Here is a 14628-nt window from a genome sequence, read left to right as displayed (position 1 = left end):
ACAGCACAATACACAAGCACAGACAAACACAAACACACCGTCATCAATTACTTTCATAGAGCAGAGACATTTAGTGTTAAACATTAAGCCAACAGCCTCAATCTCTATTGCAATAACACATTCATTTATCAGGGATGTTTATGTGACTGCATTGTTGGTCAAACTTACATCAAGCTGAAATTCCAAAAGGCACAAACAGCAGTAACTCGCTGAGAATACTCCACCTAGAAACAGAAACACGTTTGCACTTGTTTTCTTTCTCATTTAATATATCGCCTTGGACTCCAAGCCAAAAGCGACATGGATAAAAAACATGTACTGCTTGCTGGGAGATGAAAATTCTTATGTAGTTACATTTTGCATTTGGGGAGTTTATCAAAGGGCAACAAATCAACTGCTATTCCAGAAGAATGGTTGCTTTTTTCAAAATGTTTGCCATCAGCATGAGTTTCAGTTTCAATCCAGAGCTGAATGTCCCCCTTTATTCTTCAACATTGCAGACCTTAAACCTTAAAGCTTTAGTGCGTAACTTTTTGATATTAATGAACGTCCGTTACATTCAAGCCATTGCCAAATGAGTTGATACAAAGCTAATTAAGACTATCAGCTCCACACAACTCTCTCTCTATTTCTCAGTATGGTTATGTTGAGAAGATTGTGTCGTCCCACGACTTTCGCGCGCAGAAACTCAAGTGAAGATAATGACCTCTTCTGAAGAGTCCATGTTTTTTTAAATCCTCCATGTCTTCTTTGGCTACTAGCAATTACGTGGGAGAGGGGTGGGGGCTGTGCGCAATCACTGAATGCTTCTATGTGCTATACTATGTGTCTATATATATATATATATATATATATATATATATATATATATATATAGTGAGGAAAATAAGTATTTGAACACCCTGCTATTTTGCAAGTTCTCCCACTTGGAAATCATGAAGGGGTCTGAAATTGTCATCGTATGTGCATGTCCACTGTGAAAGACATAATCAAAAAAACAAATCCAGAAATCACAATGTATGATTTTTTAACTATTTATTTGTATGATACAGCTGCAAATAAGTATTTGACCCACCTGTCTATCAGCTAGAATTCTGACCCTCAAAGACCTGTTAGTCTGCCTTTAAACTGTCCACCTGCACTATGCACCTGTTTGAGGTCGTTAGCTGCATAAAGACACCTGTCCACCCCATACAATCAGTAAGAATCCAACTACTAACATGGCAAAGACCAAAGAGCTGTCCAAAGACACTAGAGACAAAATTGTACACCTCCACAAGGCTGGAAAGGGCTACGGGGAAATTGCCAAGCAGCTTGGTGAAAAAAGGTCCACGTTGGAGCAATCATTAGAAAATGGAAGAAGCTAAACATGACTGTCAATCTCCCTCGGACTGGGGCTCCATGCAAGAGCTCACCTCGTGGGGTCTCGATGATCCTAAGAAAGGTGAGAAATCAGCCCAGGACTACACGGGAGGAACTGGTCAATGACCTGAAAAGAGCTGGGACCACCGTTTCCAAGGTTACTGTTGGTAATACACTAAGACGTCATGGTTTGAAATCATGCATGGCACGGAAGGTTCCCCTGCTTAAACCAGCATATGTCAAGGCCCGTCTTAAGTTTGCCAATGACCATTTGGATGATCCAGAGGAGCCATGGGAGAAAGTCATGTGGTCAGATGAGACCAAAATAGAACTTTTTGGTCATAATTCCACTAACCGTGTTTGGAGGAAGAAGAATGAGTACCATCCCAAGAACACCATCCCTACTGTGAAGCATTGGGGTGGTAGCTTCATGCTTTGGGGGTGTTTTTCTGCACATGGGACAGGGCGACTGCACTGTATTAAGGAGAGGATGACTGGGGCCATGTATTGCGAGATTTTGGGGAACAACCTCCTTCCCTCAGTTAGAGCATTGAAGATGGGTCGAGGCTGGGTCTTCCAGCATGACAATGACCCGAAGCACACAGCCAGGATAACCAAGGAGTGGCTCTGTAAGAAGCATATCAAGGTTCTGGCGTGGCCTAGCCAGTCTCCAGACCTAAACCCAATAGAGAATCTTTGGAGGGAGCTCAAACTCTGTGTTTCTCAGCGACAGCCCAGAAACCTGACTGATCTAGAGAAGATCTGTGTGGATGAGTGGGCCAAAATCCCTCCTGCAGTGTGTGCAAACCTGGTGAAAAGCTACAGGAAACGTTTGACCTCTGTAATTGCAAACAAAGGCTACTGTACCAAATATTAACATTGATTTTCTCAGGTGTTCAAATACGTATTTGCAGCTGTATCATACAAATAAATAGTTAAAAAATCATACATTGTGATTTCTGGATTTTTTTTTTTTAGATTATGTCTCTCTTCAGTGGACATGCACCTACGATGACAATTTCAGACCCCTCCATGATTTTTAAATGGGAGAACTTGCAAAATAGCAGGGTGTTCAAATACTTATTTTCCTCACTGTGTGTGTGTGTGTGTGTGTGTGTGTGTGTGTGTGTGTGTGTGTGTGTGTGTGTGTGTGTGTGTGTGTGTGTGTGTGTGTGTGTGTGTGTGTTATATATATATATATATATATATATTCTTGATATGAAGGGCTTAATAATGATACTATGCGACACCCCCCTGAACAATAGACTATACCACGTGTGATGAAGAAAGTGTGTACTTGACAGCCACAGGGATGGTTTGGGTCTTGAAGGCATCACGGACAGTGGCTGATATGACAACAGAAGCCAGGTGACCTGGGAGAATTCTGGGAAGGCAGACAATGGTCACAACTTACATCTGTCTTACAACTTAAATCTTATATATACCCAAAATAAACTTTAATCCAAACTACTGTTATTCACTGTCCGAATGATCGCTACTCTTTCAAAATGATGAGAGTAAAAGCGCAAGCACACCTTATTGAAACCAGAGCAGTTCACTTTTTGTTGTTATTTATTAACTTATTATTTGGTTTACCTTTAACCTATTATCAGTTAATAATGGCATGTAAAATGGGTTAGGGTTATGTTATAAATAACATAAGAGAAGACAACAGGCAACCTTTTCACTTTCTCTTGGTGACTGAGTGGCTGCTCCTGTGCTCCAGACACTATCTCACTCAGATGGCTGTAATGGGTATGAATAAACATCACTTCCTCGTATCCTGATTAGAGAGAGGAGCAGAGAACATTTATTTTTTTCCTTATGTGATTCAAAATACTGTGCAGAGCATAATTTCAGTTTCACAGTGTCACACTTCAAACACTACTTTCACACATCCAACAGGTGCAAGCACATTGTTCATGTAGCCATTCTGCAGAAAGTTCTGTTTCCAAATTGTCTGTCAATTACTTTAGATTTTAATCATATTTTCTAGTTCTAACTCGGTTCCATATTCTGGAAACATTTAGACAAAGTATGATAGGAAAACCTCTACAGCAAAGAATGTAACATGATGTAATCATATATTGTATTGTAACCTGTAGTATTATTGATATTAACATAATTAACAAAATAAACTTATTCAGTTAATTATTTAATCATCAATCAGCATCAAATTCAACCTGAATGTTTCCCGAGTTATATTAATAGATGATTTGTACCAATGAAATCTACAACTTCTTGAATGACGTAGAGTATAAAGGCTTTATTTTCAAGTTAAAATTGTTTAGCCATAAGATGGAGGCAAAAATGGCATGAGAGTTATCTTTTAGTTTGATTAGGAATGATCTGATATGTGCTGCACAAATATGCATGCCTCATAGTGTAGCTTCAGTATCTTTATTCATAACCCTATCACCAGGCAGAACATTTAAAAAAATAAGTTTTCTACAGTAATTTTCTCAGTATGGCTGAGGCATAGTTATGGTAAGGCAACTAAAACAGAAGATTAAGATTACCATGACAATACTCTACAATCAAGTTTTTTAAATCTCCATTTAGTCAAAGAATAAGAATAAACGGGGATGCATTTATTCAGTGTAATGGTGGGTCACATTATGACACAGATTGACACTTAGGACAACCACAGTGTGTAATTGGAAGCAGTAGGAAGAAGTTTGTGTGAGCACATGTGCATGTTGTTTATAGACCAAATCATGTAATACACATGTAATATGTATGTAGCATTTGTACATCTTAAAATGTGAGGGTTTGAGCACATTTGGGTTAAGTATATGACACTTGCCTTTTATTGTGTGTGTGTGTGTGTGTTTCCTACCCAATGTGTGTATTCTCTGGAGCTCAGTGTCAGGTATAAGCAACTCATCCTGACCACTGCTGCTCGCGCTGTGAGAGCCGACTGCAGATGGCTTGAAGACTTGACTACAGCTCACTTGAGACAGCTTTTGCCACTTCATGTACACATCTGGTAGCAAAGACAGCAGAGGACAGCCAGACAATAGAGACAGATTAACAATAATAGTAATCATGAGAAGAAATGCAAGAATATTCTTTATTTATCGGGGTTACAAAGCCAAGAGCTAATAACATTATACATTGTAGACATATCTGTGTAAAATTATTCCCTGAATTCTGAATATGTCACCAATGCAAAAAACAAGGAGATGAAGGAGTGCAAAACAACTAAAAATGTCAGAATAGCCTAAATATAAACATGAATAAATGAAATTGCAGTATTGATTGCTGCAATCTGCACATCACAAGTATGCTGGCCTTTTTTCTTCAACTGAAATGTGTCATAGTCAGCTGCAGTGAAATACCATTTTTCATATGTCTACAATTTCTCTATCAACTTTGATGACCACTGAAACTATGCCTGTATCTTTGAATTAAGTCAGGACAAATAATCAATTATTATAAATATTTTCTTTGTTATATACACATTATATATTATATATCATTACCTATGTTCTTGGTAGAAAGAGTAAAGCCTTTTTTCTCAGCAGATAGCATGTCTGCAAGAGTTTCAGCAAGACTGTCAATGCTCTGGACAATAGTAAATGGTCCCACGCTGACCTGTGCAAGAAAAACAGACCCAACAACAAAAATTGAGATTCATGGAGGACAAAGGACGACTTCTCAGGGTTAAGAAAGTTGAGATAATTATTGTACCTCATCCCTCAAAGTGGGACCAAATATGCAAAATAAACACGGTGGAGACCTTGCTAGATAAAAGTGACTTTTGGGTAGATTCTGATAAAAAAAAAAACATACTCTTCAAACAAATTAAACCTTAAGAGATTTGTTTGGGGTGGAAACATAGCAAATACAGATAAACAGAGGTCACCCCCTCACCCCATCCTCTGTCAGGCCCATCCACTGTGTAGCCATGTGGGGCTCCAGCATCAAACTTGCCGCCTTTACGTAGTTGGTAGCAATGGACACCATGACTTCTGCTGCGCCAGCTCCAGCAGAGTGAGAACTAGCCAGTGCAGTCAGGTCCGTCTCAATCATCTGGGTGAGGTAGAGAATGTCACTGGAGGTGAGGAGGTCAGGGCCACCAACCTCCACCACATGCAGAACAGCCTGGGTCAGCTGCTGCAAGGCCAGAGCTCTGTCCCCGGAGGCATTAACGCTCAGCTCCACCATCATCTGAGGAAAAGGATGGCTGAATATTTCACTTTATTGACCTGTGTTAAGGTTGTTGTAATGCAATGCTGCTAATTCATTAATTACTACACATCTTATGATCACAATCACTTCCGTTTAGGATTTTGACCCAGTAAGTTAGTCCTAAAACCAGGGCTGTAGTCAAGTCCACCTTTGTCATGTCCAAGACAAGTCCAAGCCCAGGACTAGTCGAGACCGAGTCAAGACCAAATCCAAAGAGGTTCAAGTCCAAGTCAAGACCGAGTCCAAAAAAGTCCAAATGAGAGACAGTCAATAGAGACAGGAAGAAAAAAAATCCTCTTCAAGATCACTTACTTTGTTTATAATTTATGTGATGTGAGAGACAGTATATCTTCTATTTTAAGATGATAATGTTGCTTTATTATTTGTAATAATCGAAAAGCAAGTGCAGAGTAACACACAATAGGATCAAATTAGGCCATATTATTTACTTTAAGTATAAAATGAAAATGTTCCCTTTCTTGAACTTATTACTTGTCCTGAATAATTCATAGTACAAAGTGCTCGCTGAGATTGTGTCTGTGGCCAAAATTAAAATAATTGATGCCTGATGATTTAGGTATATGATGCAGCCAGGTGTATACCAGGCGACCAATCTCGATGCCTGTTCTAGATGGATTATGAATTAAACTAATACCCGTTTTCTGAACGAATGCTCTTCATCGATGGTTTTGTTTTGAAGGAGGAAGTTACTTTAGAACAAAAGCATATAGTGCTGAACTCGGTCAAGACCAACTAGAATATTTGACGAGTCCAATGGCCCAGTCCGAGACAAGTCCAAGTCCGAGACGAATATGAGACAACAGAAAAGCGCCGAGTCTGGACTCAAGTACCACAGCCCTGCCTAAAACTATCCAGTGTTGGGGAAGTTATTCCGAAAAAGTTATTCTCCTGAAATTGTAACAAGATGATTTTTAATGAGAGTAGTACCTTTATGATATGCCAATAATTGCATGTCTAGTATCAAACATGTTAATCTGAGTTTTTTTGAAAGGTGTCAATTCTACCTTAAACATGGCCAACGTTTTCTCCACCACACAGAAACTAAACTTCATAATGATAGAAATATTCTGTGTTGCAGCAAAGTTGTGAAATCCTTCTCATCTTATTACCACATCAGGGTGCACATTCTTTTCTGTATTCTTAGTTGTTGAGCTGCCTCTGCACCATTATCACCAACACGGCTTGTTTATTAATTTATTTTATTATCTACTATGTATTATTTCCATCATAGGCTACTGTACCACTCAAATAATGATGTGCTGCACACAGCTAAACTGTCCGACTCACAGGTTTGGTCAGATGATTCTTGCTCAATCTACTGAAGAATGGTGTCTTTGGTAAATGGACATCATCCAGCACTTCTGCAGACAGAAACAGACAAATATAATACATTATAATGCAATCTATAGCAGCAAGACCACAAACTACAGTCTTAGAAATGTCCGTAGATCCAACGCTCCTTTGCCATGTCGGCACAGTGTCAACAACAATTAAAAATTCTAAACTATGCAAGGGTAGTATTTACTACAGGCATTGGATCACATGGCCACGTTAAGGTAATGCTCTATTTTCATTGTCTCTCACAGCAGAGCAAATCATCAAATACATCAAGAATAAAATGCATTATTATTGGTACCTTTCTTAAACTGGCAAACAGCCCCACTGAATGAGACACACTTGGTTAGACTCCAGCTCCCAATAACAGGGTCAAAGATGCCACAATCCTCATCAGACTCAGGGCCGTTGAACAACTCAAAGGAGAATGTTTGATTCTGCAAAGAATTTCCATCCAGGAGGGAATCCAAGAACAAATTTGTTAACGCAGTGACGTTTCCTAGTGAAGAAAATGAAAAGAAGGACTCATCAAGACTGAATGCCATGTCAGTCACAGTGTGCATAATGCTACACTTCAGAAATCGTGCAAAGACAAAATCACAGCTTAGGATGTAATTCAAGGCATCAAAATCACACAGGTTTCATTAGCCACAAGAGTTACAAGATATGATGTAACATCAACATTAAACTATACAGCACTATCATAATATATGTATGTAATATGTAATACATATCAGATGTTCCTTAAATTTGTTTCCCTTCAACATGTTTTCCGTATTGTTGTTGAGCTAAAACTCACTGAGCCAAAATGCTTAGACAAGTTAGTTGTAAGTAGTCATTAGTCTTTATCCACGATGTTGTCCACGGTGGCAACGATTGCTCCGTTGCCGCCGGAAATTCCGCCAGATTTCACTCTTTTAGGCCGGATGTCCACTACCTTCCCCTCTCTTTGTGTTGGAAATTCAAACTCCGGTGGATTTATGAGGACTATGGTTGACTGCTCCTCAGATCTCTGCAGGGTAAATCCAGACAGCTAGCTAGACTATCTTTCCAATCAGAGTTTTCTGTTGCACGACTAAAACAACTTTTGAACGTACACATGTTCCACCAAAACAAGTTCCTTCCCGGGGCTATTTTGCAGCGACACCGGGCCTGTTGCCGGTGCCAAGCGCCGCCCATGACGATTGTGATTGGTTTAAAGAGATGCCAATAAACCAGAGCACGTTTTTCTCCCATCCCGGAATGCTGTGTGGACTAGCCAGACCCTCCTTCGCAGCGCTTTGGAGGATGGTCTGGCAAAGCGAGACTAGTTGTCATAGCAACGATAAAGGATGCAAAACAATGTTTTCTGATGTGCTGTCCCTGTGGCAAGTATACGACAATATGTAAGCAACAGAAATGTGGTTAAAGTTAGGGAAAGTTTGTGGTCATGGCAAACAAATGGTTTAGTTGAGGCTGGTTAAAGTTAGGACAACTGATGCAATACCAAATAACATACAGTGAAGTTTAGGCAAGGATAGTGCAGTGGAGACAGGTCTGGCAATGCGAGACTAGGATTAACACTTGGTTAAAGTTATAAAACAATCATGGTCATTGTCATGGAAAGATCTGTTACAGACAAAAATAATAAAAAAGTTTTTTTTTTTTTGATAACAACCTTAGTGTGGTTGTAAATATAAGGCTGACAGGACACCAGGTACTAACATGTTGGTTAACATCCCAGAACTGAAAGATCAAAGGATCAGTCAGTCCTTCAACAGTTACTGTACACATACCCTGACTCTGTCTGTAAGTTGATTATTAAACAGATAAAACAAATACATTCCTACACTGTAACTGAAAATGACTAAAGGAGTGCAAGTGCACTATGCATCATGCTGTTCAGTTCCAGGAGGTGGAGTTAGTGTTGTGGACTCTCATTGCTCATTGGGGAGCATGATCTCAGAATGAGAGAAGTTTGTTTTGAAGGGTGGGAATCAGAGTGACGTGATTCACAAAATATTTACAAGAACCATTAGGAGCCCTAGAGTTTGCCAATTGTAACGTGGTCACCGTCTCCCCTATTCATTGGAGGGGGAGAGCAAAAGAGACAGAGATTTCCTCTTTTCTTCTATCTCATTCAGTAGTCAATTCAGTAGTGGTTAATGCTGGAAAGTGTGTGTGTGTGTGTGTGTGTGTGTGTGTGTGTGTGTGTGTGTGTGTGTGTGTGTGTGTGTGTGTGTGTGTGTGTGTGTGTGTGTGTGTGTTTTACTGTATGTACCTAAGTTTGCCAACGGATGCAACAAATTCAGAAAGGATTGGGGATAGCCTGATCAAGCTTTTTTGCTGATCCTAAATCGAGTCATTTAATATTGAGTATCTGCCAATACCGAGCCCTAAAAATATGTTTATCTTTTCCTACATAATACAGCTTCACAGTGCACGATAATTAGGGTTGTGTTGACCAATTCTATCACTGAATTTACATAGCAGCCGCTGCTTTCTATTAATTCCAGTGGAAACTGCCAGATTATGTGCTTAAGAGAAAATTAATTTGAAGGTGAGGTTAGAAAATATATTTATTAATGAAATGTGTGAATGTGAAAAGTCTTTTCAAACACTGAGGAATTGTAGCTATAGATCAGGACATTTCTTTAATTTGCAGTAGTCTGATACATTTGAACTTATTTCCTAAAATATAGGTTTTTAGATAACAGATTTAATTTACTTTTTGAAGTAGGTTTTGTGACCTACTTTTCTCTTAGTGTGCACTTCACTGTAACTATTTCCCTAACTATTGAACTGTTTCCCTATTTGCAATTCCAAGTATTTAAGACCAACATCTATTTAAATGATGTCATGATTGGGGGCTGATACGAGAGATGAGGAGTGCGGGTGTAGAGGAGGATGAAAAAGAGTCAGAGCACATTTGGGTCAAGTTCTATCGGCAATTAATTTCACAGCATTTATTTTACCCTGCTTGGAATGCCAGATGGGTGGAGTTTACCACATCAGCCCAGTTTGGCATGTTACTGAAAAGTGTGTAGTCCAAAATGACTTTCAAATGGTCTCTATGTGATTGTTTTTTCTGCATAGCAACCCCACCCAGCCCTAGTGCCAAACTTTCTAAACTGTAAACAACATTTGAAGTAATGCTTAACCATAACACTGGACCTTGCAGATTGATGAGTCTCTTCTGTATTTTGTGGTTTAAATTATTTTTGTACTTCCCTGTACTTTGCTTTTGATTTTAGTTTATATCTGGATTGCACATTCAGCTTCTTCTGTGCTCATGCTGCATCCATTCAAAACAAATGTACCTTGACATGGGATGTCTCTCCATAGCTTCGTAAGGGAGGACTCTATTTCCATGGCTGCTCCACTCCACTTGAACACCAGCCCCGAGGAAACTGGTGAACACTCCTTTTCCATGGTGTAGATTTCGCTGCTGTTCAGTACCCGGTCCCATATGTGCAGCTCTGTGATGCTCCCTGAGAATGACTCATCCTTCTTAAATGAACCCCCAAAGGTGTCCTGCTCTTGTCCAATGATGAAAAAACCATCAGCGCCAATGCTCTTAGAACCTAGGCCATCACCCCTAGAGACCACAAGGCCGTCAGTAAATAGTGCCCAGCGTCCACCATTCTGGTTCCAAGAAATGCACACCGAATGCCAGGAGTCGTCGTGGTCGAAGGCTTCTTGGTAACGTCCATGAATGCCATGGACCAGCAGAGCCAGCTGCACACGTTTGCCCTGGATCAGATTCACGCGGAGCTGGAACTCATTAATATATGACTGGATGGAGTAAGAAAAGATTGTGGAAATTCCGAAACAATTTGGATCGAGGCGGAGCCGGGTGCAAACTGTCACGGAGTCCATGGAGGGAAACTTGTGCAGGAGACGGGCATGCTTTCTGTCTGAGCGCCCGGAGAACTCCAGAATCAGGGTCTCGGAGGAACCTTTGGTTTCACCGCACACAGACAGAAGAAAAAGGCATTACTATGAAGGAAAAAATCCTGCCACAGCTCTCGGGAAAAGATAGAACCTAATCATAAAATTCCACATTGTGGCCCTGATACTACTTTAAACATTTATTCACTTTGGGTAAGAGTTTTGTATGGCAGCATCGCCAGTCCCATTTCATTTTCTGTAACCCTTTTGTTAAACCAGTGAGTAGGCGGAAAGGTGTCTTGGAAACAATGAGCATACTATTTAAAAAGAAAGACATCACGTGAACATAAAGTTTTACAAACGGCACACTGAACCTACTTGTCGTGACATTCCTGGCAATCCACACAGGCTGAGTGATGTTTAAAGATGTTAAAAAGCTGGTTAGCTCTTGCTTCTCCACTGGGTTGGAGACAGTGGCTAAGGCCCCAGAGCGCTGGTTACACAATTTCCCTGCATCGTTCCACCGTAGGCGATCAGGCACATACTCATAGTAGGACTCATCATATGTCAGTTTTCTAGTTTCCAGTGTAAAGGCTGATCAAAGAAGATTAGAAGCATTAGTGGAGAGGACCCCCAATACAGCATTGGTGAAAAATCTGGCTGAAATGGCTGACAGTTTTTTGATTTGATTCTGACATCCCAAGGGCATTCTTATGATGGGGTCCATGATATAATCAATGTTTTGGCATGTGGGTTAAAGTGGTAGAGCAGCACCACTTTTAAAAAGGTCCCATGGCATGAAAATCTCACTTTATGAGGTTTTAAGGAGCAAGGTTACCTCCCCTTTCTCTGCTTTGCCCGCCCAGAGAACTTGGCCCACCCATGAGAGAGAGACATCATGGCTTTCAAACGAGCAAAGTGGCAGTTGGTCAAGGCCACAAATCTAATCTCCATCCAAATCTATTGCAAATTTGAATTGAATATTAAGAAAATCTACAAAATAAAATGGGAATTAATCTGCATTTCCCTCCGCTGATTGGATGCAAATATTAGGAGTGGGGCGCATTAAGATATGCATATGGTGGAGCTAATTATCTTTATTAATGTTAACTTATACCTGGTGACTGGTAATGCATTAAGAGAAGTGTTGTGGGGCGAGTGTCACAGAAACTAATGGCATATTTTGCAAAAAGTATCATAACTCAAAAGGTTTATAACATTTACATGTATCACCTCGAAGGGGTCCGCTCATCACAAACATAGATCTGAATTCCACTTAGGTTTTTTTTTTTCTTTTTTTTATGAGCAAAGAAATGAGCATACAGGCATCAGCCATGATGTAAATATCCCATCCTTTTCTGTTTACCTATGACAGACAAGTGACATGCTGTTGAACATTGCCACCTGTCACACACTGGCTGACTAGTGGGTTACTTGCTAGGTCAGGCAGACTAGCTAGGTTAGCTACTTGGTCTACTTGGTGGTTAGCCTACTGCCACCTTGGTTCAACCGCCTTAAATTAAATGGTGTTCAACTGAAAAGAAAAATAGAAAGTGACTCACCTGATATATAGCTGTGGAAACAAACCTGAAACATAAGCATAAGGTTATTGCTGGTATGAAGCAAACATATCTTTCTAATGAGGTAATATACACAACAGGTGTCCTAATTAACGTAAATAACGGGCGTTTCCTCCGCCAAGACACTTCACCATCTATTTTCAGGCCTGCACCCTATTATACATACAGTATATATGCAACAATATTGAAGGAAAAAAAAGGTTCAAATGTTTATTTTTAAATGTTTGTATGAAGTTTACATGATTCATTTCACTAGTGAGCGACACCTGCAGCATAATTGAGAAGTTAATGACGTGCTATTTTACTTCGCGCAGTCATTTAGAACACTACGAGAATGTTGACTGCCCTGACTGACGGATGATTTTATTTGTATTGATCAATACAAAATAAAATCATCATCAAAAACTGGCTAGGAAGTCGACTTCCTAGCCAATCAAAAGCCAGTTTTTTTTTGTGTGCGTGTTTTTTTTAAACTCGCCACAAAACTTTTCTGGTTAATAGTAGCCAACTATTAAACAGGAACACTGAAGAATAAAATAAGATATACAACGTGCAATAAGGCGATAAGAAACTCGCTTGGTCACAGGGCATATTTAAACATCCACAAATAAAATACAAAGAAACCCATAACGACATGAACAAAATAAATCCATAGTATAAGACTATTATGGCTTTTATTTACATCTTCACAACCTGTAAGGTCTGTTTAGAAAAATAACCATTCACACGGTGAGACTTATGGCATTTTGTGCTCAATTCTGTCAAGAAAATTGAAACTATTGGGATTTTACACAACTTTTGTCTGGCAAAACGTCGACATGCATTTGTCTAAAATATCGTACTACAGGAATTAAAACGTAAACAAAGATCAAGTACGCTACTTACCAGCAGGCCTATTTTTGGAAACAATAACAAGTGCATCCTGAAAAAAACAAACATCTATTAGCTGAGAATGGAACGTAATTCTACTGTGCTTTCCTATATTGATCAAGAACAAATAAGCAGAACGAATGGATTTTTTCTTTATACCTTAATTAGTCGTCTTGAAACTTTTTTGCGCGTTTTCTCATTCCAATCGCGTCGTGTCTGTGATCGCAGCATTCAACCACAAAAGCGACGTTTTTTTGTGTGTATAATTCTACTAAGTTTAAAGTTAATCAAAGAGTTTTTTTCTTCGCCACTGTGATCTATCAGTCCGTCAGTAAAGTAGCTAAGGAACCCTGGCGGTAGCTGAGTCGAGAGAATGAAGGGAGGATGCAGAAGAAGCTGCAGCGAGGAGGAGTGGGTGTAACCTGCAGCGAGCAGAGCACAGGGTTCCCAAACGTAGGGTTCAAGGACCTACAGGGGCCCTTGAGCGGGTTCCAGGGGGTCTGGTTAAGCTAGAGGCCCGCACAATGAGCTAATACACACATGAATGTGAATTAATTTATTACATATACATATATATATATATATACATATATATATACATATACATATATACATATATATATATACATATATATACATATATACATATATATATACATATATATACATATACATATATATATACATATACATATATATATATACCTTCCTTATATTATATATATATACTAATATATATTCCACCTCTTCTTTATATATATATATACTTCATATATACATATACATACATATATACATATACATACATATATATATATTATATATATCTCTCTCCTTTTTTTTTCTCTCTCTCTCTTCTCTCTTCTCTCTCTTTCCTCTTTATATATCTTCTTTTATTTATCTCTCCTATTTCTTATCTACTTTTACTCTCCTTATTTTTCTCTTCTCTCTCTCTGTTTTTTTTTATTTTTATTTTTTGTCTGTTCTTTTCTTTCTGTTGTTATTGTTTTGTTTTTTTTTTTTTTTGTGTATGTGTGTGTGTGTATGTGTATGTATGTGTATGTGTGTATGTGTGTAGCTGGGATGGACATGGATGATTTTTTTAGGTTTCATAGTCCGCCTACAACAGATACAGACAAATAATATCTTACTGGGTGTGAATTCTAAGGACAAAATGTATTATGAAGACCAATGTGTATGTGTACATCTGTGGACCGTTGTTATACTGTCAGTATCTATTTCACTCCATGGTAACCAAATTAAGGCATATGTATATGAATGTTTTTGATACCGTTGTTATACTGTCAGTATCTATTTCACTCCAAGGTAACCAAATTAAGGCATATGTATATGAATGTTTTTGATAAGCATGTTTAACATTTAAACAACTAACAGA

At 39.0% G+C, this 14628-nt stretch overlaps 1 protein-coding gene across 1 annotated transcript in view; it reads right to left on the bottom strand.

Annotated features, from left to right (window-relative positions):
• LOC120565631 (adhesion G-protein coupled receptor D2) overlaps window positions 1-13644 on the bottom strand; it is a 97409-nt gene extending 83765 nt beyond the window's left edge. The window contains exons 1-13 of the mRNA XM_039811535.1: window positions 13392-13644; window positions 13248-13284; window positions 12345-12369; window positions 11161-11376; window positions 10212-10850; window positions 7214-7411; window positions 6865-6938; window positions 5239-5535; window positions 4848-4959; window positions 4202-4348; window positions 3043-3145; window positions 2635-2746; window positions 169-224 (exon numbers count right to left, since the gene is read on the bottom strand). Coding sequence (XP_039667469.1) covers window positions 169-224; window positions 2635-2746; window positions 3043-3145; window positions 4202-4348; window positions 4848-4959; window positions 5239-5535; window positions 6865-6938; window positions 7214-7411; window positions 10212-10850; window positions 11161-11376; window positions 12345-12369; window positions 13248-13283 — 2015 coding nt within the window. The 5' untranslated portion in view covers window position 13284; window positions 13392-13644. The remainder of the gene's footprint in view (window positions 1-168; window positions 225-2634; window positions 2747-3042; window positions 3146-4201; window positions 4349-4847; window positions 4960-5238; window positions 5536-6864; window positions 6939-7213; window positions 7412-10211; window positions 10851-11160; window positions 11377-12344; window positions 12370-13247; window positions 13285-13391) is intronic.
• Between the last annotated feature and the right edge of the window lie 984 nt (window positions 13645-14628).

Source organism: Perca fluviatilis, chromosome 9, assembly GCF_010015445.1.
Source record: "Perca fluviatilis chromosome 9, GENO_Pfluv_1.0, whole genome shotgun sequence".
Lineage (NCBI taxonomy): Eukaryota > Metazoa > Chordata > Actinopteri > Perciformes > Percidae > Perca > Perca fluviatilis.
Note: the sequence above shows the minus strand (reverse complement) of the source record. Positions and strands in the feature narration are given on the sequence as shown.